This window comes from Phyllobates terribilis, unplaced genomic scaffold (genome assembly GCF_046119375.1).
Source record: "Phyllobates terribilis strain yellow unplaced genomic scaffold, ASM4611937v1 Scaffold_61__1_contigs__length_8056638, whole genome shotgun sequence".
NCBI lineage: Eukaryota > Metazoa > Chordata > Amphibia > Anura > Dendrobatidae > Phyllobates > Phyllobates terribilis.
The window spans coordinates 2,575,115-2,601,630 of NW_027362821.1; the positions used below are offsets into that span (position 1 = coordinate 2,575,115).

At 45.1% G+C, this 26,516-nt stretch overlaps 1 protein-coding gene across 1 annotated transcript; it reads left to right on the forward strand.

Annotated features, from left to right (window-relative positions):
* The first annotated feature begins 1,732 nt into the window (after positions 1-1,732).
* LOC141192431 (uncharacterized) lies at positions 1,733-25,897 on the forward strand. The gene is made up of 7 exons (XM_073661954.1): positions 1,733-1,818; positions 7,010-7,159; positions 7,289-7,468; positions 7,552-7,675; positions 7,760-7,857; positions 8,054-8,144; positions 20,320-25,897. Exons 2-7 carry the CDS (start codon positions 7,082-7,084, stop codon positions 21,672-21,674), a joined length of 1,926 nt encoding a protein of 641 aa, XP_073518055.1. The 5' UTR covers positions 1,733-1,818; positions 7,010-7,081; the 3' UTR covers positions 21,675-25,897.
* The last annotated feature ends 619 nt before the right edge of the window (positions 25,898-26,516 follow it).

A 26,516-nucleotide genomic window follows, 5' to 3' on the forward strand; every position in this document is an offset into this window, starting at 1 on the left:
CGCGGCTCCGCTCCGTACACCTCGTACACACGCGGCTCCGCTCCGTACACCTCGTACACACGCGGCTCCGCTCCGTACACCTCGTACACACGCGGCTCCGCTCCATACACCTCTTACACACGCGGCTCCGCTCCGTACACCTCTTACACACGCGGCTCCGCTCCGTACACCTCGTACACACGCGGCTCCGCTCCGTACAACTCGTACACACATGGCTCCGCTCCGTACACCTCTTACACACGCGGCTCTGCTCCGTACACCTCGTACACACATGGCTCTGCTCCGTACACCTAGTACACATGCGGGGCCGCTCCGTACACCTCGTACACACGGGGCCGCTCCGTACACCTCGTACACACGAGGCTGCGCTCCGTACACCTTGTACACACGCGGCTCTGCTCCGTACACCTTGTACACACACGGCTCTGCTCCGTACACCTCGTACACACGCGTCTCTGCTCCGTACACCTCGTACATACGCGGCTCTGCTCCGTACACCTCGTACATACGCGGCTCTGCTCCGTACACCTCGTACATGCGCGGCTCCGCTCCGTACACCTCGTACACACACGGCTCCGCTCCGTACACCTCGTACGCGCACGGCTCCGCTCCGTACACCTCGTACACACGCGGCTCTGCTCCGTACACCTCGTACACACGCGGCTCTGCTCCGTACACCTCGTACACGCGGCTCTGCTCTGTACACCTCGTACACACGCGGCTCCGCTCCGTACACCTCGTACACACGCGGCTCCGCTCCGTACACCTCGTACACACGCGGCTCCGCTCCGTACACCTCGTACACACGCGGCTCCGCTCCGTACACCTCGTACACACGCGGCTCCGCTCCGTACACCTCGTACACACGCGGCTCCGCTCCGTACACCTCGTACACACGCGGCTCCGCTCCGTACACCTCGTACACACGCGGCTCCGCTCCGTACACCTCGTACACACGCGGCTCTGCTCCGTACACCTCGTACACACGCGGCTCCGCTCCGTACACCTCGTACACGCGGCTCCGCTCCGTACACCTCGTACACACGCGGCTCTGCTCCGTACACCTCGTACACGCGGCTCTGCTCTGTACACCTCGTACACACGCGGCTCCGCTCCGTACACCTCGTACACACGCGGCTCTGCTCCGTACACCTCGTACACACGCGGCTCCGCTCCGTACACCTCGTACACACGCGGCTCCGCTCCGTACACCTCGTACACACGCGGCTCCGCTCCGTACACCTCGTACACGCGCGGCTCCGCTCCGTACACCTCGTACACGCGCGGCTCCGCTCCGTACACCTCGTACACACGCGGCTCCGCTCCGTACACCTCGTACACGCGCGGCTCCGCTCCGTACGCCTCGTACACGCGCGGCTCTGCTCCGTACGCCTCGTACACACGCGGCTCCGCTCCGTACACCTCGTACACACGCGGCTCTGCTCCGTACACCTCGTACACACGCGGCTCCGCTCCGTACACCTCGTACACGCGGCTCCGCTCCGTACACCTCGTACACACGCGGCTCTGCTCCGTACACCTCGTACACACACGGCTCTGCTCCGTACACCTCGTACACGCGGCTCCGCTCCGTACACCTCGTACACACGCGGCTCTGCTACATCCACACTGTAAACCCCTCCTGACCCCACACATAAACTTCAGCTCATCCAGCACCATGACAACCAGCACAGCAGAGTCCTGCATCCACTGAGGCCCCTGATCATGTGACGCCTGACTCCTCCCCTCCTGTGACCTCATCACAGCTCCTGTGCGCACAGAGCAGCCATATATGTGGTGGCGGCTCTGCAGGTGGAGGTATGTGGAGACCCCCCATTACTGGGCGCAGGGGGCATTAACCCCTTCAGCACGGAGACTCTTTTGGGGTCTTGTGTTGCCCCTTTATATGAATCATAAGGTTTTTGTTCTGTTTCCTGTAATAGATACATACGACCCAACTATGGAGACAGGAAGGGAGGAAACGTATTGTTCTCATAGTACAGGACCCCTTTACTGCCCCCACAGTGTAATGCCCCCATTATGCCCCTTATGCAGGATGTATGATGCCCGCACACAGTGTAATGCCCCCATTATGCCCCTTATGCAGGATGTATGATGCCACCACACAGTGTAATGCCCCCATTATGCCCCTTATGCAGGATGTATGATGCCCCCACACAGTGTAATGCCCCCATTATGCCCCTTATGCAGTATGTATGATGCCCCCACACAGTGTAATGCCCCCATTATGCCCCTTATACAGTATGTATGATGCCCCACACAGTGTAATGCCCCCATTATGCCCCTTATGCAGGATGTATGATGCCCCCCACAGTGTAATGCCCCCATTATGCCCCTTATGCAGGATGTATGATGCTCGCACACAGTGTAATGCCCCCATTATGCCCCTTATGCAGGATGTATGATGCCCCCACACAGTGTAATGCCCCCATTATGCTCTTTATGCAGGATGTATGATGCCCCCACACAGTGTAATGCCCCCATTATGCCCCTTATGCAGTATGTATGATGCCCCCACACAGTGTAATGCCCCCATTATGCCCCTTATGCAGAATGTGTGATGCCCCTTATGCAGTATGTATGATGCCCCCACACAGTGTAATGCCCCCATTATGCCCCTTATGCAGGATGTATGATGCCCCCACACAGTGTGATGCCCCCATTATGCCCCTTATGCAGGATGTATGATGCCCCCACACAGTGTAATGCCCCCATTATGCCCCTTATGCAGGATGTATGATGCCCCCACACAGTGTAATGCCCCCATTATGCCCCTTATGCAGGATTTATGATGCCCCCCACACAGTGTGATGTCCCCATTATGCCCCTTATGCAGTATGTATGATGCCCCCATTATGCCCCTTATGCAGGATGTATGATGCCACCACACAGTGTAATGCCCCCATTATGCCCCTTATGCAGTATGTATGATGCCCCCACACAGTGTGATGCCCCCATTATGCCCCTTATGCAGGATGTATGATGCCCCCACACAGTGTAATGCCCCCATTATGCCCGTTATGCAGGATGTATGATGCCCCCACACAGTGTAATGCCCCCATTATGCCCCTTATGCAGGATGTATGATGCCCCCATTATGCCCCTTATACAGGATGTATGATGCCCCACACAGTGTAATGCCCCCATTATGCCCCTTATACAGTATGTATGAGTCCCCCACACAGTGTAATGCCCCCATTATGCCCCTTATACAGGATGTATGATGCCCCCACAGTGTAATGCCCCCATTATGCCCCTTATACAGTATGTATGAGTCCCACACACAGTGTAATGCCCCCATTATGCCCCTTATACAGTATGTATGAGTCCCACACACAGTGTAATGCCCCCATTATGCCCCTTATACAGGATGTATGATGCCCCACACAGTGTAATGCCCCCATTATGCCCCTTATACAGTATGTATGAGTCCCCCACACAGTGTAATGCCCCTTATACAGGATGTATGATGCCCCCATTATGCCCCTTATACAGTAGGTATGATGCCCCCACACAGTGAAATGCCCCCATTATGCCCCTTATGCAGTATGTATGATGCCCCCACACAGTGTGATGCCCCCATTATGCCCCTTATGCAGTATGTATGATGCCCCCACACAGTGTAATGCCCAATTATGCCCCTTATGCAGGATGTATGATGTCCCCACGCAGTGTAATGACCCCATTATGCCCCTTATGCATTATGTATGATGCCCTCACACAGTGTAATGTCCCCATTATGCCCCTTATGCAGTATGTATGATATCCCCACGCAGTGTAATGCCCCCATTATGCCCCTTATGCTGTATGTATGATGCCACCACACAGTGTAATGCCCCCATTATGCCCCTTATGCAGTATGTATGATGCCCCCACACAGTGTGATGCCCCCATTATGCCCCTTATGCAGTATGTATGATGCCCCCACACAGTGTAATGTCCCCATTATGCCCCTTATGCAGTATGTATGATGTCCCCACACAGTGTAATGTCCCCATTATGCCCCTTATGCAGTATGTATGATATCCCCATGCAGTGTAATGCCCCCATTATGCCCCTTATGCTGTATGTATGATGCCACCACACAGTGTAATGCCCCCATTATGCCCCTTATGCAGTATGTATGATGCCCCCACACAGTGTAATGCCCCCATTATGCCCCTTATGCAGTATGTATGATGCCCCCACACAGTGTAATGCCCCATTATGCCCCTTATGCAGTATGTATGATGTCCCCACGCAGTGTAATGACCCCATTATGCCCCTTATGCAGTATGTATGATGCCCCCACACAGTGTAATGTCCCCATTATCCCCCTTATGCAGTATGTATGATGCCCCCACACAGTGTAATGTCCCCATTATGCCCCTTATGCAGTATGTATGATGCTCCCACACAGTGTAATGCCCCCTATACAGTATGTTTGATGCCCCCACACAGTGTAATGCCCCCATTATGCCCCTTATGCAGTATGTATGATGCCCCCACACAGTGTAATGCCCCCATTATGCCCCTTATGCAGTATGTATGATGCCCCCACACAGTGTAATGCCCCATTATGCCCCTTATGCAGTATGTATGATGCCCCCACACAGTGTAATGCCCCCATTATGCCCCTTATGCAGTATGTATGATGCCCCCACAGTGTAATGCCCCCATTATGCCTCTTATGCAGTATGTATGATGTCCCCACTCGGTGTAATGCCCCCATTATGCCCCTTATGCAGTATGTATGATGTCCCCACGCGGTGTAATGCCCCCATTATGCCCCTTATGCAGTATAATAGATGAAATTCATAGGATTATTAGTAGGGAGAGCAATATTTATCATATATCAATCACAATAATACAATAATAGACTCCTACCATTTATTAGGACTAAATATCATGGCCAATCTCTATAAACATAACAAACAAAAAACCGAAGAAAGACGATCTAGAGGCCGTATTGTAAAACCACAATATTCTTTATTAGTTTCTGTAAAGATGTGCGGTTGTGGATTTTAATAATCACCTAGGCTGGTTATCGATGCAAGTAGTTTTATTCCTTCCGACCACGGTGAACTGCAATTCCAGGTAAATGTCCAACTGGCAATTCTCTTAGTTCTCGAGTTTCCATCCTGGGATCAGTAGTTCCACTGTCCCGTACCAGGTGATACCCACTGTCCCCCAACTTTTGGTTGGCCCACAGCCTTTTGTATCTCCCGCCTGTATATTGGCAGTCACAGCATATCCTCCTTCGGATGATGGATATCACGGCCACAGCCCGTGATACCACCCAGTTCTCAGTCCGACTAGCAATGAATCTTCCCTTTCTCCTGCACAGGGTTCAGCCCCCTGAATCGGCTGAAGAGCACACCCCTCCCTCCCACAGCTAATTGTGCCTTAAGCCCCCGTCTCACATAGCGAGATCGCTAGCGAGATCGCTGCTGTGTCACGGTTTTGGTGACGCAACAGCGACCTCACCAGCGATGTCACTATGTGTGACACTTTGCAGCGATCAGGCCCCTGCTGTGAGGTCACTGATCGCTGCAGAATGTCCTGGACCTTTTTTCGGTCGTTGCCCTCCCGCTGGTCAGCACACATCGCTGTTTGTGACCAGCGGGAGCAGCGATCAGGCTGGTAACCATGATAAACATCGGGTTACTAGGGGCACACGCGCACCTAGTAACCCGCTGTTTATCATGGTTACGAGCCTGCTAAAGTGAGCGGTAACCTCCCGCTCACTGTAGCAGAGTGGTAACCATGATAAACAATGGGTTACTAGGTGCGCGTGTGCCCCTAGTAACCCGATGTTTACCATAGTTACCAGCCTGTTCCTGCTTCAGCAGGCTGGTAACCAGGAGCAGGACATCGTGGAAAGATTCTTTCCACGATGTCGCTGCTCCCCTGATCATTGGTGAGCCTGCCTGTTTGACAGCTCACCAGCGACCACATAGCGACGCAGCAACGATCCCTGACAGGTCGTATCGTTGTCGGGATCGTTGCAGCGTCGCCTAGTGTGACGGGGCCTTTAGTGGAGATATTTTCTCAGGTGGAACCCATCCCCTGGGTTTGCATGTGAGACTACCTGTGGTGATCATTATAGGGTAAATTGCAATATCAATTTGCCTTACAATCAATTTATCCTATAATGATTGGCCAGTATGTGGGTACATATAGCCTTGCACATACTGAAGTGGTTCCACACTACCCTAAAGAGTGACATATCATACTAAGACAGATTTATACTTGTTCATTCTTATATGTATTGATTCCTGGATATGTAGGGGGTGTACACATATATATAAATTATCCGCTTTAACTTATTGCTCTTACTATGTATCTTCCTTGCTGCGCGTCTTTGTGCTTAGCCATTTGCACTGTGCCCTGTTCACTTCCATGCCCTGTGATTCATTATTGATACTAATAAGGATTATTGTAGTTTTACAATACGGCCTCTAGATCATCTTTCTTCGGTTTTTTGTTTGCTCTTATGCAGTATATATGATGCCCCCACACAGTGTAATGTTCCCACAGTACCGCCATCCCCCCCACACACAGCATAATATAATTCCAGTGTAGGTAAATGAGATGAGAATTAGCGTTATGGAAGATGAGTCTATGAGAAACGTATTCAGCTGCAGACTCCAAGGAAGAAACTGCTTGTTGTCTGTGGCCTAAAATATATAGGTTTTATTAGTAGAAGTCAATGAAAATAACTGAATGTTGTAAAATAATAAAAATACCATAGCTGTTAGGGTCCCCGCCAATCTCTGTATTTCCTGGTCAGCCCCAACGAACTTGTGATTATTACAGCCAATCAGCTGCTGACGCAGTGAGTAACACAGCCAGTGATTGGGAGTATGGAGGAGATGTCCATATAAGACTAGAGAATACAACATCTACTCCTTCTATCTCCTGATATGTTTCCCTTATTATCTCCAGTAATTGTATTAATACACAGGATTTTTATGATGTTACATCGGCTCATCATCTTCTCATTCAGGTCCCTACAATATCAGATCCTCTCAGTGAAGATCTCCTATATAAGAAAATTTTCCTGATTTACCCATCAAAGATGGATACGGACAGACACAAGATGGCGGAGAGGATATTACACCTCACCCTGGAGATCCTCTTCCGTCTTACTGGAGAGGTGAGAGATTCTGATGACGTCACATTACATCATTCTTATCTATGGGAATAACAGATGGACAGAACTGGAGAGGTGAGGACTCTGGAAATGTCTGGAGTGAGATTTATTAATGTGTCTCTCCATAACCAGGATTACTCAGTAGTGAAGAAGACCTCTAGTGAGCACTGTCAGGACCCTGTGTCTGAGGGATGGGAAAGACCCCTAAGCCCAATCACAGGGCCTCCATCTCATCCCCTGATACATGAGGACATCAATGACCAGAAGATCCTAGAACTCACCTACAAGATGATTGAGCTGCTGACTGGAGAGGTGACACTGCTGGGAATGCTGGGACATTATACAGTAACACTATGAAGGGATCGGGGGGGTGACGGTATCATTGTATGTGTCAGGTTCCAATAAGGTGTCAGGATGTCGCTGTCTATTTCTCCATGGAAGAGTGGGAGTATTTAGAAGGACGCAAATATCTGTACAAGGACGTCATGATGGAGGTTCCCCAGCCCCTCACATCACCAGGTAATAGACAGGACTAAATACACACGGCCTATAATTATCTGTATGTAAAGAATGAATTCAGTCCCTGTATGTGTTTCCTTCCAGATCTGTCCAGCAAGAGGACAACACCAGAGAGATGTCCCCGTCCTCTTCTTCCACAGGACTGTAAACAAGAAGACCCCAATGTTCCTCAGGATCATCAGGTAGATGGAGAGAAGGTGCCATGAGATCTCCCCTATGATGTGTAGACGGCTGTGAAGGTCTTGTGTTCAGTCTTGTTTTATCCACCAGTATTATATGTTTTATACTTGTGTAATGAGAACGGTGGAGATGGCAGGATTAGAGCTGATCATAGATGTGACCTCTCCATCTGTCTGACTTTTACAATATTTGTTTCAGGGTGAAGATCTGACCCATATTAATACTACAGAGACATATATGAGGGGTGATGAGTGGTGTAAAGAGGAGATTCCTACATATGACCACCCAGGTGAGTAGTGACCACTAAATGCCGAGAAGTCACAGATTCTTCTCAGTCACCAGCTGTGGCTGCTTTATCGGTGGTGTAGACCGGCCGTATCACAATCGTGTGATCACCATTTCCCTCTAGACCACAACATTCTCCTCCACCCAAAACTGTCCAAATGACTTTGGGCATTAAAAGCCCTTTTCTATAGAACTTACAACCTGGAGGATCCACCTACCCACTGTCATTAGGAGACTTTGACCATTACCTGCCCAGATCTGTAAACTACAAAGCCAAATGTCAGCGTATTGTGATCGACTCACTCAGCTTCTTAAAGAGGCAGACACAGGAACAGTTTCTATTTAAAGTGCGGCTGTTACCTCCAGGCCCACCACACAAATACTCTAAAGGCTGTGAATTTTATCCTATGACCTCCTCCCTCTCTACAGGTGTTCAATCATTCTAGCACTAAAGATGGCTGATTTACCCCCTCGTGTGCTGGAACCTTTTTCCTATGTTTAATTACTGGAGCTAACAATCTCAGTGCTACACATCTCTCCTCCAGTACTTTACCAGTGACTTTTTCACATTATGTAGAATGTGCTGAGAAGTTAGAAAATCACTTGAAGAAAAATATTATGATGGACCTGTAAAAGAAAGCGGAGGGTAATGATGCTGTTGGCTTCCTAGATCCCTGATATCTTATTGGATGAATCTACCTTCTCTCCCTTCTGTGCTGCTGAATGTGCTCATATGGTCCCTACAAGACCAGGTCCAGTCTTTCTGGCCAAACTTCACTTTTATGATCGACAACATTAAATGTGCAGTGAGGGCCAAGTGTGAATTTCTGTCCAATAACAACAGAGTTTCCCTTTATCCTGACTTTTCAATTTCTTTTAAAACCAACTAACTTCAAACAGGATTGTGATAAACTGAACAGAAAACATTACACCTTTGCCATGATATATCTCTAAGCTGTGAGTGGCTGATGGCTGTAATATACATTTATTCACGCCTGCAGGAGATGTGTTGGCTCGAGCCCTGGTTTCATGGATTCACTCCACATCATCAATTCCATTATGTTATCAGTCCTAAGGAATTCAGATTACTGCACAATCTCTCCTGAAATGGGGGCATTAATACTTTCTCTACTCTTCTGCTCAGGAGTCATAGTTGCTCCAATGGTCCATCATAAATGAGTGTGACTCCAGTTTAGTGTTGAAGTTCTCCCCTCATACATATATAGTTATATGAAAAAGTTTGGGCACCCCTATTAATCTTAATGTTTTATAAAAATTGGTGTTTTTGCAACAGCTATTTCAGTTTGATATATGTAATAACTGTTGGACACAGTAATGTTTCTGCCTTGAAATGAGGTTTATTGTACTAACAGAAAATGTGCAATCTGCATTCAAACAAAATTTGACAGGTGCATAAGTATGGGCACCTCACCAGAAAAGTGACATTAATGTTTAGTAGATCCTCCTTTTGCAAAAATAACAGCCTCTAGTCGCTTCCTGTAGCTTTTAATGAGTTCCTGGATCCTGGATGAAGGTATTTTTGACCATTCCTCTTTACAAAACAATTCCAGTTCAGTTAAGTTTGATGGTCGCCGAGCATGGACAGCCCTCTTCAAATGATCCCACAGATGTTCAATGATATTCAGGTCTGGGTACTGGGATGGCCATTCCAGAACATTGTAATTGTTCCTCTGCATGAATGCCTGAGTAGATTTGGAGTGGTGTTTTGGATCATTGTCTTGCTGAAAGATCCATCCCCTGCGTAACTTCAACTTTATCACTGATTCTTGAACATTATTGTCAAGAATCTGCTGATACTGAGTGGAATCCATGCGTCCCTCAACTTTAACAAGATTCCCGGTGCCGGCATTGGCCACACAGCCCCAAAGCATGATGGAACCTCCACCAAATTTTACTGTGGGTAGCAAGTGTTTTTTTTGGAATGCTGTGTTTTTTTGCCGCCATGCATAACGCCTTTTTGTATGACCAAACAACTCAATCTTGGTTTCATCAGTCCACAGGACCTTCTTCCAAAAAGAAATTGGCTTCTCCAAATGTGCTTTTGCATACCTTAGCCGACTCTGTTTGTGGTGTGCTTGCAGAAACGGCTTCTTCGCATCACTCTCCCATACAGCTTCTCCTTGTGCAAAGTGCGTTGTATAGTTGACTGATGCACAGTGACACCATCTGCAGCAAGTTGATGCTGCAGCTCTCTGGAGGTGGTCTGAGGATTGTCCTTGACTGATCTCACCATTCTTCTTCTCTGCCTTTCTGATGTTTTTCTTGGCCTGCCACTTCTGGCCTTAACAAGAACTGTCCCTGTGTTCTTCCATTTCCTTACTATGTTCCTCACAGTGGAAACTGACAGGTTAAATCTCCGAGACAGCTTTTTGTATCCTTCCCCTGAACAACTATGTTGAATAATCTTTGTTTTCAGATCATTTGACAGTTGTTTTGAGGAGCCCATGATGCCACTCTTCAGAGGAGATTCAAACAGGAGAACAACTTGCAAGTGGCCACTTTAAGTAGCTTTTCTCATGATTGCATACACCTGGCTATGAAGTTCAAAGCTCAATGAGGTTACAAAACCAAAAAAAGTGCTTTAGTAAGTCAGTAAAAAGTAGGTAGGAGTATTTAAAACAAGAAAATGATAAAGGTGCCCATACTTATGCACCTGTCAAATTTTGTTTGAATGCAGATTGCACATTTTCTGTTAGTACAATAAACCTCATTTCAAGGCAGAAACATTACTGTGTCCAACAGTTATTACATATATCAAACTGAAATAGCTGTTGCAAAAACACCAATTTTTATAAAACCTTAAGATTAATAGGGGTGCCCAAACTTTTTCATATAACTGTATTGTTGTTGGGGATGTAACATTTTTTATTCTATGTCTATTTGTTTACAGATTTTCATTTTGTATGATTGTGGTGGGATCGGCCGGCCTCACTTATGTTACTCAGTAACTCCCTGGTCTCTTTAAAAAGAGGTCTCATTACCTCTTCCAAATGCCAGATATTCAAATATAAGACGCCTCATCTCTGCACTATTATAAAAAGTTCTCTTTAACTGTCTAATATTTCTTCTTGAAGCTCATCTGACAGAAAATATTGGATTTTACGATAATTTAGAGTTTGTGGCTGTTGGTAATCTGTTTACTCCAGAGAGGTTTCTCCACTAGTTAATCTTCTCATTTTTTTTTACTGATTAAGGCTATGTGCCCACGATGCAGAAATGTTCCGGATTTTTTCCTGAGCATTTCTGCATCTCCCTGGCAGAAAAAACGCATGCGGATTGTACATGCGGATTGTACATGCGGATTGTACATGCTTTTTTCCTGCCAGGGACATGCAGATGTGAAGCTTTCTTCACATGCAGTTCCGCATGCCGGTTGACAAGTGGTTGACAAGTGCTTTCCAAGCTATTTTAGCATCACTTGGAAAGTGCTTGACAACTTGGTCACACTATATAAATCCATGCAAACGACCCCAAAGAATGTAAAAAAATAAAAAAATAAATCTATACTTACCTTCTGATGGCCCCTGGAGTCTTGCTTCGTTCTGTCCTGGCTTGCCGGCAGCTTGCGGTACACAACACTGAAGGACCTGCCGTCGCATGACTAAATGACGTCAGCGCAGGTCCTTCAGTCCACCGCGATCTGGCGACAAGCGAAGACAAGGAGACCGGGAGCCGTCAGAAGGTAAGTATAATATTTATTTTTTATTTTATTCTTTTTTTACAGGTACTATGGTACCTGGGTCCGGAGGAGAGTCTCCTCTTCTCCAGACCCGGGTACCATCCGCACATTGAAACGCTTGGATTCCGCATGTACAGATGCAGTGATGCGGATTCCATGCGTTCCAATGCAAGTCAATGGCGGCGAAAACGCAGCGCTTCCGCAAAATAATTGGTAGTGCTGCGGTTTTTTCCGCAATGATAACCTGCAGCGGAAATTTCCGCAGCATGTGCACAGCACATGCGGATTATCATTGGGGAACATGGCAGGCCTTCTACCAAGCGTTTTTTAAGCGTTTCTGCAGCGTTTTTGCCACTGCGGAAATGCTTAAAAAAACGCATCGTGGGCACACAGCCTAAGACTGTTCAGCCTAATCTTTTCAGTAGAAAATGTGATGTGTTATTGTCTATAGTCACAGTTTTCCCCATCAACCTTTAACTTCTTTAACCCATCTACATGAATCTGGACTTACACAGAGACACCTAGGCTTGGGCCTTGGTGTGACCTGTTGTTCTGTGGAGTGAGATATGAAGAATAGTCAGGTAGCCGGGTTAGAACCAGGAGGGCAGAGAAAATACAAAATCAGAAGACAAAAGAGTAGTCAGTAGTGATGCTTGGTTATTTGTTACTCGAGCAATTTTCCGGCGGTTCCTTCCCCAACCCCCCCCATATCCTCCGTAGGGCTGGAGGGAGTCTAAAAATTGTTCAGATCTATGAAAACAGTGGAAACAGCATGGGGAAGACCCCTGGAATCATCTCTGAATCCCAGGTCGCTGCTGTGAACAATGTTACCAGAGTAGTATGCCACTTTTACGGGCTGACAATAAAAAATACAAAAACGAAGATAAAATGGATTTTCCTGGAAACAATTTTTAAGAAACATTCTTTCCAGGATAATGACTTCTATATAATGCAAAATAAATAACAGAAAAAATACTCCTCCACACCTTGGGCTATGTTCACACTTAGTGTTTTTGCACGTTCACATTGCTTTCAACGGTGAAAAATACATTCACCGGTAAATGTAATTTTAACATTTTACTACCTTATCTGGCCATGTGGTGTGTAAGACATGATCAGATACATCTGTTTCATTCATGAAAGAGAGACTCTGTAAGTCCCATTTTTTTTTCAGGCCTCACTATTTATAAAGCGCCATCAGGCGGCCCTTACTATTGTTAGAGTACCCTGCGGCGGCCACTAAAGCTAGACGGCCAAGCTCCGCAAGTAAGCGCTTCCGGCCGACGGAAGCCACTGGCACCAATAGCAGCTGATTGGCGGGGTTGCCGGGTGCGGGACCCAGGTCAATCAGACATTGATGCCCTATCCTACGGATGGGGTATAAATGTAAAATTAGTGGACAACTTCTTTAATACGGTAAAGTTTGAAACTTGCATGGCCATATATTGCTTCTGCAATATAACGTATCCATCTGAGGTGGTCAAATTTTCTTTTTTGTATATATTATGTAAAGTTTGCAACTTGGAGGTCCAGCAGGCGGCCCTCACAATTTATAGAGTGCCAGCAAGTGGCCTCCACTATTTTTACAGGGCCAGTAGGCATCTTGTGGACAGATGAGACCAAGATAGAGCTTTTTGGTAAAACATATCATTCAGCTGTTAACTGTAAATGGAATGAGGCCTAAAAATAAAAGAACACAGAACTTACAGTCAATTATAGTGGAGGGTCAAAGATATTTAGGGGTTGTTTTGCTTCCTCTGGCACTGAATGCCTTGACTGTGTGTAAGGCATCATGAAATCTGAATATTCCCAAAGGATTTTGGGTAGCAATGTAGTGCCCAGTGTCAGAAAGTTGGATTGGCATCCTAGGTCATGGGTCTTTCAGCAGGACAAGGACCCCAAATTATGAATTTCTGTCAACCATGATAAATTTCTGTGAACTTTGATGAATTTCTGAGTACAGATCACCGTAAAAATTTTGAATTGGTCAATGAGTGAATGGAAGAAATTAATTAAGTTATGAACTGTGGAAAGATGTATTTGACCAGAATGAACAGTCCTTTCCAGCAGATGCTACCACCTAGCACCTATCCCTATACTAATATACTAAATGTAGCTAACAGTGGTATTAATAAGGAATAGCATAGATTTTTTTTTCTTTTTTGCTTGCAGCAGCACGGAGTATAAGGCTATAATCCCTGACTAGATAACCTGTAATACGCTATTCCTAGTGCTATAGCTCACTCGTACACAAATTACAGATAAGAGAGGTAATATTGCAGAATATAAAATAGATTTTAACCCGCCCCCAGAGTATTTTTTTGGGATATGGCAGCACCAAACTGTGAAGGAACGCACGCAACTCTGCCTGCTTTGTTGAATTTCTGAGTGTAGGTTACATTAAAAAACACATCTGTCAGTGAGTTTTTTGAAGAATGCAATCAAGTTATAGACAGTGTATGCAACGAAAATGAACACTCATTTCCAGCAGGAGTATACATGTATATTGTAAAGAATGTTAGAAGTAGGTCTCTAAAAATTATTCATGCGGGCGTCCTAAATACCTTTAAAATAATTAATGGGGGTGTTGCATGATGATCACCCTGTTGATATTGTGGTGTAGGATGAGAAGAAGGAATAGGACAACATAAAAAGAAGAAATCTTCACACCTATCTGGGTGTGAAGATTTGCATGGGAATAGACCAGAAAAAAATGGATTTGAGTTTATGTTCTGTTGCTGTCATCCGGTGGTGTTGAGAAGTCTGGGCCAATCCAGGCCTTGTTTATTTTGATATTAGTCAGCCTGTCAGCATTTTTAGTTGACAAGTGGGCGCACCTATCAGTTATAATACCCCCGGCGCACTAAAAACCCGCTCTGACAAAACGCTAGAGGCAGGGCAGGCCAGGACCTCCAAGCTGTAGTGAGACAGTTCATGCCACGAGTCTAACTTGGATACCTGATAGTTGTAAGGCACAGAGGAATCACCAAGGACGGTGGTACAGTCAGCAAGATACTCCTTCAGTATCTTCTAAAACTTTTCCCTCATTGTCAGACTACCCCGTGTATCAGGGCCTGGGCACTGGGAGGGTCTGAGAAAACTGTCCCAGACCTTTGAGAGTGTTCCCCTGCTTCTACTGCATATGGCTTTGTGTGTCTGTCTCCCTGTACTCATTGGTTGTCCAATGAACTGTGACCTCTACCATCTAAGTTGTCAGATGGGAATTTTTTATATTCTTCAACTAGGGCCTTCTGGTACTGCAACATTTTATTAGACCTCGCTGCCACTTGAAGGAGAGATAGAAAGTTCTCCATGTAGCATGGATCTAGAAGGGTGACCAACCAGTAATTACTGTTGCCTAAAATGTGTACAACGCGAGGGTCACGGGAAAGGCAGCAGAACATAAACTCAGCCATATGTGCCAGACTGCGAAGAGCCAAGACTTCCCTGTCCCCACCAAGATGGATGATTGTCCATCATCTCCTCCTCATACTCCTCTTTTGTCCTCCTCCTCTTCAGCCACGGTGAACAGACGGGATGAAGGTGGTGCAGGTTGTACCGTCTGTAGCGCAGGAAACCTGCCTGTGTTCCTCATTCGCACCCAATCCACGTTGAAAAGATGATACAAGGCTGGGCTGTGTAGCATCACCCTGTATAGTTTCTTGCCCATCTCAACTTGCTGCGCCTGCAAAACCTCCTCTTTAATTGTGAGCAGCGAGCGTTTCAGTAGGCAGAGAAGCGGGAGGGTGACGTTGATTATGGCGTCACCACCGCTCACTATCTTGGTGGAGTCCTCAAAGGTTTGGAGAACTGCACAGATGTCAGACATCCATGTCCACTCATCAGCTCTTATGTGCGGAGACTGACCAGAATATTGACGGGCGTGTTGGAGCTGGTACTCAACAACTGGCCACTGCTGCTCACAAGGCCTTGTTAACATATGCAACGTTGAGTTCCAACGCATGGTAACATTGTACAACAATCAGTGAGCTGGAAGTTACAAAGGCTGCTGAAGCACAGCCAGGGCGGCGGAAGCTGTAGCTGACTTGCGGAAATGGGCACACGCAGTGTACTTTCACAAGCAGCTCAGGCAGATCATGGTAGGTTTTGAGAAACCGCTGAACCACTAAGTTGAGCACGTGGGTCAGGCATGGTACATGTGCTCGGTTGCCAAGCTTCAGAGCCACTTGCAGGTTCCAGCCATTGTTACACACGACCATGCTTGGTTGTAGGTTCAGCGGTGAGAGCCACAGATCTGTCTGCTCTGTTACAGCTTTCAACAACTCTGCAGGGGTGTGCAGTTTGTCACCTAAGCAGATTAGCTTCTGCAGAGCCTGTTGCTGCTTGGCCAAGGCAGTGCTGAAGTTTCTAGCTTCATATTATTGATGTTTCAGAGATATGGAGGATGAAGAGGCGAAGGAGGTGCAGGAACTGCTGTACAAGGTGGGGGCAACCCTGATTGAACCAGGGCCCGCAATCCTCGGCATCGGTAGCACATGTTCCGTCCCGGCTTGCACAATATTCACCCATTGTGCCGTCAGGGAAATGTTGCATCCCTGGCCACAAGCACTTGTCCACATGTCTGTGGTTAGGTGGACCTTCCTAGTAACTGCATTGTGAGGGCACGGGTAATGTTAAGGGACAAGTGCTTGTGTAAGGCAGGGATGGTACATCGGGAGAAATAGTGGCTGCTGGGGACTGAGTACCTAGGTACAGCTGCGGCCATGAGGTTGCAGAAAGCTTCCTTCTCCACAAGCCTAAAATGCAATATTTCCAGTGCGAGCAGTCTGGAAATGTGGCCGTTTAGTATTGTGGCCTGTGGGTGTGCAGGTGGCTGCGTATTTCCGCTTGTGTTCCAAGGGACAACTGAACGCTGCGCTGGGACAAGGACGTGAATGTGGTTGCTACGACAGGTGGAGAGTGGGAGGCATCTTCGCCTGCATCATGGACAGGGGATTGGCATGCACATACAACAGGTGAAGAGGCAGTGGTGTCGCCCACAGACACTGTTTCTGGTCCTGGCGTTTGGCCCAGCTAGTTGAGTGCTTTGCTATCGTGTGCCTGAGCATGCTGGTGGTGGTCAGGCTAGTAGTTGTGCTGCCCCTGCTGATGCTGGCACAGTATATGTTGCAAATAGCCTTTTTTGGGTTAACTGGACAGTTTTTAAAAAAGCGCCAGACTCAGGAAGACCTAACCCTTGGACTGGCAACTTCCCTCGTGCTGGTGTTCTGGGGAACAGTTGCCCGCCTTGTCTCTATGGTCACGTCACTACCTCTTCCTGCCTGTTGCGGTACTATGGATCCCACCTTCTCCGCGCTGCTGTCTTTGCTCTGCTTGTCACCTTCCCAGATTGGGTAAGTAACCTCATCGTCCACCATCTCGTCTTCCCCGTCCACACCCTTGTCTTCCTACTGACTTACAAATATTTGGGTATCGCTAAGTGTGATCTCCTCATATCCTGCTTGAAGCGAACAGGGCAAGAGGACAGAAACTATAAATGGAAATATAAACAGCCCTTCGGAGTGTCTAAGTGTGAGATCACTTGTCTCCGGGCGCTCGGCATGGTGAGAGGAAGGAGGCTCAGGGTGAGGATTATGTGGTCCAGACTCAAGACTACTGAGACTGGACCGTGTGGAAGACAGGGTGGTGCTGAAAACTGACTGGAAGCATTGTCTGCTATCAACCCAACAACCTTTTCACACTGGTCTGGCTTCAAGAGTGTTGTTCCACAAAGTGGGACAGGACGCTAGGTCGACATGATGTGGGTGTTTGTTGTGCTACTTCAGCAGGCACAGTTTCCCCTTGCCCCGTCTCATGCTGCACATAACACATCTGCATCTCTGGCTGCTATAGGCGTAAAAGGGGACAAACTTATGGTGTGGCACCCATGCTCCCCTGACCTCAACCCCATTGAGAACCTCTGGAGCTTCATCAAAAGGAGTGTCTATGATGGCGGGAGGCAGTTCACATCTAAGCAACAGCTCTGGGAGGGTATTCTGTCCTCGTGCAAAACAATTAAAGCAGAAACCATCCAAAACCTGACAAATTCAATGGACGAGAGAGTTCAGAAGCTCCTTTCGAACAAGGGGTCCTATGTGCAAATGTAACATCACCTAGAATAAAGTTTTGAGGTGAAAACTGTTTGATTTCAGTTTGTAATAACCTGCTAATGCTTATAATTTCAAAAATGACCATTTTTTTGTTCTTTATTAAAATGAAAAGGTTGAAAACTCTGCTGTGCAGAATAATTTGGAACATGCATTTTGAGTGCAGTTTGAGTGTTTTATTTTTTAAAAAATATACTGTTATCATAGGCAGTTTGTACAAAAACCTTTCAATTGTACTCTAATAGTTATTTGACTGGAAAATTACAATGACTGCAATTCATATAGGTAATTTGGGAAAATCTGAAAAAATATTATTTGCATAATAATTTGGAACACAGTGTATTTGGCAGCTTCAACAAAATTTCACGATTATTAATGCAGTAAAAATCTGACCACTTCAGATGAGCAAGTTTTACTGCAATAGCAATATGCTATTGGTTAGCGGCCAAGTCAGGATGTATGTTTTCAACACACAACTGTCACATTTTAAATGGAGTATAATATTTCGCAGATTACAAAAAATTTCAGGATCATTACGCAGTAAAATCTGACCACCACAGATGGACTTTTTCAATGCTTGCACTACATAGCAATGCTAGTCAAATCAACTAAGTGTGGCTGTATACTGTTAACAAACAAATGGAGCAGTAAAAATAGTGTAGTATATTGCTTTTCACAAAAATTAGCAGGATTAAGAGCAAAAAGGAATATTATTATCCCTGAGAACTAGGGCTATTGATATGAGTTACAGCAGCAGAAAGAACATGCAATGAAGCCTAACCTGTAGTGCACTATCTCTCCACAAACTCTGCCTAACCTGCTAACAGCAGTATTAATATACATCAGAATGAGCCCTTACAAGGGCTGTTGGTTCAGATGAAATAAATACAACTAGTGTGGAATCCCTGCCTAAAAGAAGCTAGAATTCTCTCCCTCGCTCAGCCGCAGCTCTCCCTACTCTGCCTATTTCCGGGGTAGACTGTGATGAGGGCAGGGTCCCTGGTCTTATATAGACCTGATGATGCTATGCGGCCAGCAATTCACTGTAATGTCACTACCAACATGGCTACGGCATTACAGTGACTGGCAGGCGATCCCTACATGTTAATTGGCTGCCTAAAAAGTGCCAAACATGTGAGGCCGGCACTCGAGCTCGCTCCCGAAATTTTAAGAAAAAAAAATACTCGCTGAGTACTGAGCATTTCGAGCACTGTGATGCTCGGGTAAGTAACGAGTAGTGACAAGCATGCTCGCTCATCACTAATAGTCAGTAAATGGGCCAAAGCCATATCAGGAACCAAACACACAAGCCGGGTGCTGAGTACAGAGGACTGAACCAGAGGAGAACAAGGCTGTATCAGGCAGCTTCTGGCAATATACTCTGAGCTTTAGTAGTGTGACTTCAGCTGGATTGCACACACTCATACTGCCAGACTGGATGGTACTACAGGTCCCAAGCACCCTAATCTTAATGGCTGGACAGGGCCTGTGCGCCCAGAGCTTCTGGTTCCAACATCTCCATCACCAATGCCACCCGCAGAATGAATAAGGCGGCTCCTGGTGACAGGAGAAGATCCCAGAGGAGATGGGATTCACCATTTGCAGAAGCCCTAATATGACAAAATGGCAGAAAACCAGAACATTAGAAATCCCCATAAAGTGACTCCATTTTGGAAATTATAACCCTCAATGAATGAATCTATAGGACTAGTGACTATTTTGACTCCACAGACACTTTCCGGAAATTAGCACGCAGTGGATTTTGGAGAGTGAAAATTGCACATTGGCCATTTTATTACCCAACACATAGTGCCCATATTGTGCTCCAGGAGGCACACACCATAAATTAACTGTGTTCTTCTCACTATAGTAATGCCAAATTCATGGATGCTAAATGTGGTTTGGCACACTGCAAGGGTCAGAAGCAAGGGGGGCATTTGTTTTTGGGAGTGCGGATATTGCTGGATTGGTTTATGGAAGCCATGTTTCTTTTTAAGAGCCTTTTGAGCCACTAATAATGTGGAAACCTCTGTTTTTCCACTGACAGATAATGGACTTGAGTGGGGACTTTTTTTTTTTTGCAGGATGAGTAGAAGTTTTTATTGGTATTATTTTCGCCTACATAACATTTTTTGGTGGCTTTTTTTATTCCATATTTTGGAGGCAGAATGAACAAACAGTTGAACACCACGCTCCACTGGTTCATCCTATGAGGTTTTCTATTAGACTGTGAACTGTCATTGTCTTGGTAAATAATAATAATTTTTCTACGTAACTTTCAATTGTTACCGACAGTTTAAGTAGAAATGTTCACAAATATTACATTCAAGGATATTTTATTCAAAAATTATAACTGTTTTTATTCTTGGCAGATGACTGTACCAGGAGATCAGAGGGACAGCTGACATCATCAATTTTTAAATCCGATGATCTTGAGATGCCACAAGATACAATTGAAGTGAATGCCATTACTCCAGATACACCATCATCCCTTCACAGCAAAGATCTGTCATCTGATCCTTTGAAACAGGTCCTGTCTTCTGATTCATTACCGACTACTAAGGAAAATCAAAGTCACAAAATAAGCATTAAAAAGCAAACTGCTCCTAAGGCAAATAATCCATTTTCATGTTCAGAATATGGAAATAGTTTTCCTCTCCAAAAGTTTTTTCTTAAGAATCAAGACATTCACACAGCAGAGAATATATTTTATTGTTCCAAGTGTGGGAAATGTTTTAACCAGAAATCGAAACTTGTTCGACACCAGAGAACTCACGCAGGGGAGAATTCATTTTCATGTTCAGAATGTGGGAAATGTTTTATGAAGAAATCATCTCTTCTTAGTCATCAGAGAACTCACACAGGGGAGAAGCCTTTTTCCTGCTCAGAATGTGGAAAATATTTTAGACATAAACGTAGTCTTGTTTTGCACCAAATAACGCACACAGGGAAGAAGTCTTTTTCATGTTCAGAATGTGGGAAATGTTTTAACCGAAAAGCGTATCTTGATAGCCATCAGAGAACCCACACAGGGGAGAAGCCTTTTTCATGTTCAGAATGTGGAAAATGTTTCAGATGGAAACAGCATCTTGATAACCACCAGAGAACTCACACAGGGGAGAAGCCTTTTTCATGCTCAGAATGTGGGAAATATTTTAACCGGAAACAGAATCTTGATAACCACCAGAGAACTCACACAGGAGAGAAGCCTTTTTCATGTTCAGAATGTGGGAAATGTTTTAAATGGAAATCAGATGTTGTTATGCACAAAAGAACCCACACAGGGGAGAAGCCTTTTTCATGCTCAGAATGTGGGAAATGTTTTAGCTGGAAATCGCATCTTCGTAGCCACCAGAGAACCCACACAGGGGAGAAACCTTTTTCATGTTCAGAATGTGGGAAATGTTTTAACCGGAAACAGAATCTTGATAACCACCAGAGAACCCACACAGGGGAGAAGCCTTTTTCATGTTCAGAATGTGGGAAATGTTTTAACCTGAAACAGAATCTTGATAACCACCAGAGAACCCACACAGGGGAGAAGCCTTTTTCATGTTCAGAATGTGGAAAATGTTTTAACCTGAAACAGAATCTTGATAACCACCAGAGAACCCACACAGGGGAGAAGCCTTTTTCATGTTCAGAATGTGGGAAATGTTTTAACCAGAAATCACATTTGATTAAGCACCTGAGAACCCACACAGAAGAGAGGCCTTTTTCCTGTTGAGAATGTGGGAAATGTTTTAACCAGAAATCAGGTTTGATTAAGCCCCAGAGAATTCACACAGGGGATAAGCATTTTTCATGTTCAGAATGTTTGAAAAGATTTAACTGAAAATTGTATCTTCATAAAGGGGTTGTCCACTACTAGGGCAACCACTTGTTATTCCTCATGTTTGGCCTCATTAAAATAAAAACACTCATACTCACACTCTGTGTCATCGCTGTTCCAGCCGTGTCTGCACTCATGTACCCGGGGCTATTGTGAGGTTGTTACATCACCCGAGCCCTGCGCCCAATCAGCGCCAGCTTCACTGTCCCCGCCTTCAGACAGATTGAACATCAACAGGAAGCCACGGCTACAGCTGCTTTCTGACTTTCTGTTATTGTTCGATGTGTCCAAAGGTGGGGACAGTGACTCCAGGGCTGATTGGGCACAGGGCTTACATGACGTAACAACGTAATATAATCCCTGGAAACGCAAGTGCTGACACCGCTAGAACGCCGCAGGCATGGGAGGTTTGTATGACTTTTTATTTTAACAGGACCAAACATGAGGAATGAGAAGGAGTTGTCTAAGTAGTGGACAGCCCCTTTTAAAGATCAAAAATCCCACACACAGAGAAGACATTATCATACCTAGAGTGTGAGAAATGAATTACTGGAAAATCGTATTTTGTTGACCATCAAAAATAACCCAGACGGGTAGAAACTATATATGTTATTGACAAATTGTACATACGTATTGTGTGTATGTAAATGTGAATCAGAGCTCTGTGTATATAAATATGCATACAAGTGGTGTTCAAAAGTTCTGCATAGGCATGAAGAAAACTATATATTTCATACTTCTGCATCTCTACAGTGAAACTGGTGGAACATATATGTTTTTGTAATCCCTCATTGTATGCCATACTCATTTTTGAATGTCCCAAGTGTATAAATTGTTATGGTATGCGCATTTTTGATAATTTTTTTTTACAGCATAACCATCATAACCATACCTACACCAGTACAGTGTGTAGAATGGTGAACAGGTTTCTAAGTTCATTAACTTCCAATGCAAGTTCACACAGACTTAAATTTTACTTTTTAAGATTTATTGTTTTTTATTTAATTCAGAGTCCTGAAAAGGGCCTTTTGACTGCATCTTTAGGCTGCCTGCCCACGTTGCGTATTACAAGCGTATATGCTACGGAATTTCCGCAGCATAAACGCTTGTAAAACGCATGTATATCCGCACCCCATGGTCCCCAATGGCATTCCGCAATGTCAATGCCCATGCTGCGGATTTTTCCGCAGCGTATATACTGCGGTCAAAAATCCACAGCATGTTCATTAATTTTGCGTTTCCGCATGCGGAATCAATGTGCGGATGGTACCCAAGTCTGGAGGAGAGGAGACTCTCATCCAGACCTGGGTACCAAAGAACCTGTAAAAAAAAGAATAAAATAAAGTTTATACTTATCTTCTGATGTTTTCCCTCCGTTGCGCTGTTGTGTGAAGGACCTGCCACGTCATTGAGTCATGTGACCTATCACATGACTCAATGACTTCACCGCAGGTCCTGCACACAACAGCGTGAGCCGCTCAAGACTCCGGACGGGGCAGAGAATGCATCGGAAGGTGAGTATAAACTTTATTTTTTACCATTCTGATTTTTTTTTTAACTATTACTTGGTCACACTATATAAATCCATGCCGGTTGCATGGATTTATATAGTGTGAACAAGTTGTCAAGCACTTTTCCAAGTGATGCTTAAATCACTTGGAGAAGTGCTTGATAACCCGCATGCGGAAATGCATGCAAAGACACCTCACAAACGCTTCTACCTGGCGGGAAAACCGCATGCGATTTTCCCGCCAAGGAGAAGTGTAAAAAATATGCTTCAGTTCCGCAACGTGGGCACTTAGCCTTAGCTTCTAATACTTTATTGGCCAGACTTTGCTCTTGAGCACCAACTTGCATCTCTGTGGCATTGAGTGAACAAGCTTCTGCAGATGTTCACGAGTGATGATGTGCTTCCAGGCCTGTATCAGAGACTCAATCAACTCTCTCTTGGTCCTTGGCTATTTTTTAGATATCTCTATTGATACCTTGTGCCACAAATTTTCAATTAGATTGAGGTCCGAGGACTGGGCTGGCCAGTCAATAGTAGCCACCTTGTTCTATTTTTCCATTCTTAGCTCTGTGACAAGGAGCATTATCATCCTGGAAGATATAATCCCCTGAAAACAGGTGTTGAGCAGAAGGCAGCATTTTCTTATTAAGGATGTCTATGTATTTTTTTGCATTACCATACCCTCCACAATATGAAGCCTTCCAACACCATTGGCTGCCATACAGCCCCAGACCATTACTTTCATCGGATGTTTCACAGAGAAGCTCAAACACTGGCTTGTACTCATCATGTGGAAACCTTCTCAGATAAGACTTGCCATCATTTCCTAAAATGAAAAAAGTGCTTTCATCACTAAATAGCACTTTTTCCCACTCCTCCTTCCTCCATTTTGAATATTTCAATGCCCACAGTTTTCGCCTTTGTCTTTGTATGGCTGTCATCAATGGCTTCTTTCGGGCCTTGTACCCTCTCAATCCTGCTTCCAAACATCTCTTCCTAACAGTTGATGTTGATACCTCAATATTGCACTTTTCTTGCCATTCTCGCAGAAGCTGAGGAGAGGTGAGCTTTCGATTGGCAAGGGATGTTCTTATCAGTACTCTATCCTCCCTTTTAGTTGACTTTCTGGGCTGACTAGATCTGGGCCTGTCCTGGGTAATTCCAAGCTGCTTATGTTTCTGCAAAATTCTTACGACTGTACTCTGATTACAGCCGACCTTCCTTGCGATCTGGGGGCCAGTATAACCCTCTTCATGTAGCACCACAACTCGCACACGATCCTCCGCTGACAAAAATCTGAAGGCTCCCATCATAAAGCTCTACAGTATGATTCACTAGATAGACCAACAGATAAAACAAGCAAACAAAGCAGCAGATGTGATGCAATGTAATGGAATGTGATTGGCTGCCATATCCAGGTTATGATTGGTCACAAGAACCTCATCTGTGATTGGCTAATTTTGGATCTGAAGCTGTACAATATTTAGTTGTGCTTTCAATTCCCATATTGTTGCAATTGTTAGAACCTTGCTCTTAGGTTTTTTTTCCTTTGCTGGTCACATGACCTTGTTGGCCTATTTAAGCCTGCTCCGCCCTTCTGGCTTTGCTGGACTTCATTGTATATCTACTTTCTAGCTAGCCTGTGCTCTGTGTCTTGCTCTGTTAGTTTGCTTGGTCTACTGACCTCTATGTTCTATATATTTTGTTTGTTCGTCTGTCTGCTACTATTTCTGTTAGGAGGTGTCCCATATTCCTCCCAGTCCTTAGTACTTGTAGGGATTCCTTCCCCACATCTATAGGTCTCCGTACAGACTAGCTTAGGACTTTAGCAGGTCTGATCGCAGGATCAGGTCCCCTGTTACATCGTAGGGATTAAGCTGAGTTCTATCGTAGGGACAGATCTCCTCTCTTTCCTTAGCTCTGGTAGCAGAACATAACAGCAATAATTTCAGGCAAAACTGCTTCAAAAGCTAAAAATATTACAGGGAGAGAATGCAAAATTGTATTCTGAACAAAACCATATATAATGTCATATTAGCATCGAAGATATTCGACAGAAAACGTTTAAAACTTGAAAAATCAATTTATCCTATACCTATGCAGGACTTTTGAACACCACTGTATGTAGCAGAGCTGTGTGTATGTAAATGTGCGTATGTAGCAGAGCTGAGTGTGCATGCACTGTCCATGCAGCAGTGTTAGAAAGACCACATGGGCCAGGGTTCATCCTATTGATTGCCGTACTCCTTTCCGTTGGTATAACACTTCTCAGACAATGCAGGATAGGGGACCACACTCAGATAAGACTTTATTGGGTCAACAACAGTTAACATCATATATTACAATCCCATTGGCTCGCTGGGGATTAGAACCTCAGCGACTTTGGGGCATTTAGAGCCAATCTGCTGCCAACTACCAGGATGATGAAGATTCCCCATGGGACCTTCAGGATTTTAAGAGTGTTAGTGTGGAATAATGGGCCAAAATCACACCTGGGCAATGCATGTGACTAGTTTCTCCATACAGGAGGCATCTTGAAGCTGTCATCTCCAGCAAAGGCTTTTGTGTGAAGTATTAAATAAACTTAAGTGAGTGAGTTAAATACTTATTCCCTGTGTCATTTCTCATTATTACAAATAGCTTATTTTTTGGCCATCTTTGGTTTGATTTCTTTAAATAGTTGGGTCCAGAAAATATTTGGACAGTGATACGAGTTTGGGCATTTTATCGGTTTACCAAAACATATTTAGGATAAAATTATATAATCAGTCTGGCCTTAAAGTTCCAACTCTCCGCTTTAATTTGAGGGTGTTCACATCATAATTGGATGTAGGGTTTAGGAATTACAGCTCTTTAATATGGGGCTGCATCTTTTTCAAGGAACCGAAGGTAATTGGACAATTATTTCAAAAGCTCTTTCACTGGCTGTATGGGCTCTTCCCCCATTAATCCATCATCAATTAAGATGGTAAAAGGTCTTGTGCTGATTCCAGGTGTGGCTTCGTATTTGGAAGCTGTTGCTGTGAACCCATAACACAGAAATGAGCTCTCAATGGAAGAGAAAAGATCAAATCTACCAATGATCAGAAATATTAGGAGTTGCTAAATTAACAGAATGGTATATTTTGCAAAAAAAAAAGTTCACTTCTGAGCTTGGGGACTCAAAAAGGTGTGCACGCCCACTGAAGGAAACCGTGGTGGATGATTGCAGAATCCTTTCAATGGTG

Coding starts and splice junctions, on each gene's coding strand:
- LOC141192431 (XM_073661954.1), top strand. CDS start 7,082: ATGGATACGGACAGACACAAGATGGCGGAGAGGATATTACACCTCACC. Junction 7,469..7,551: donor TTGAGCTGCTGACTGGAGAG/GTGACACTGCTG, acceptor TGTATGTGTCAG/GTTCCAATAAGGTGTCAGGA. Junction 8,145..20,319: donor TCCTACATATGACCACCCAG/GTGAGTAGTGAC, acceptor TATTCTTGGCAG/ATGACTGTACCAGGAGATCA.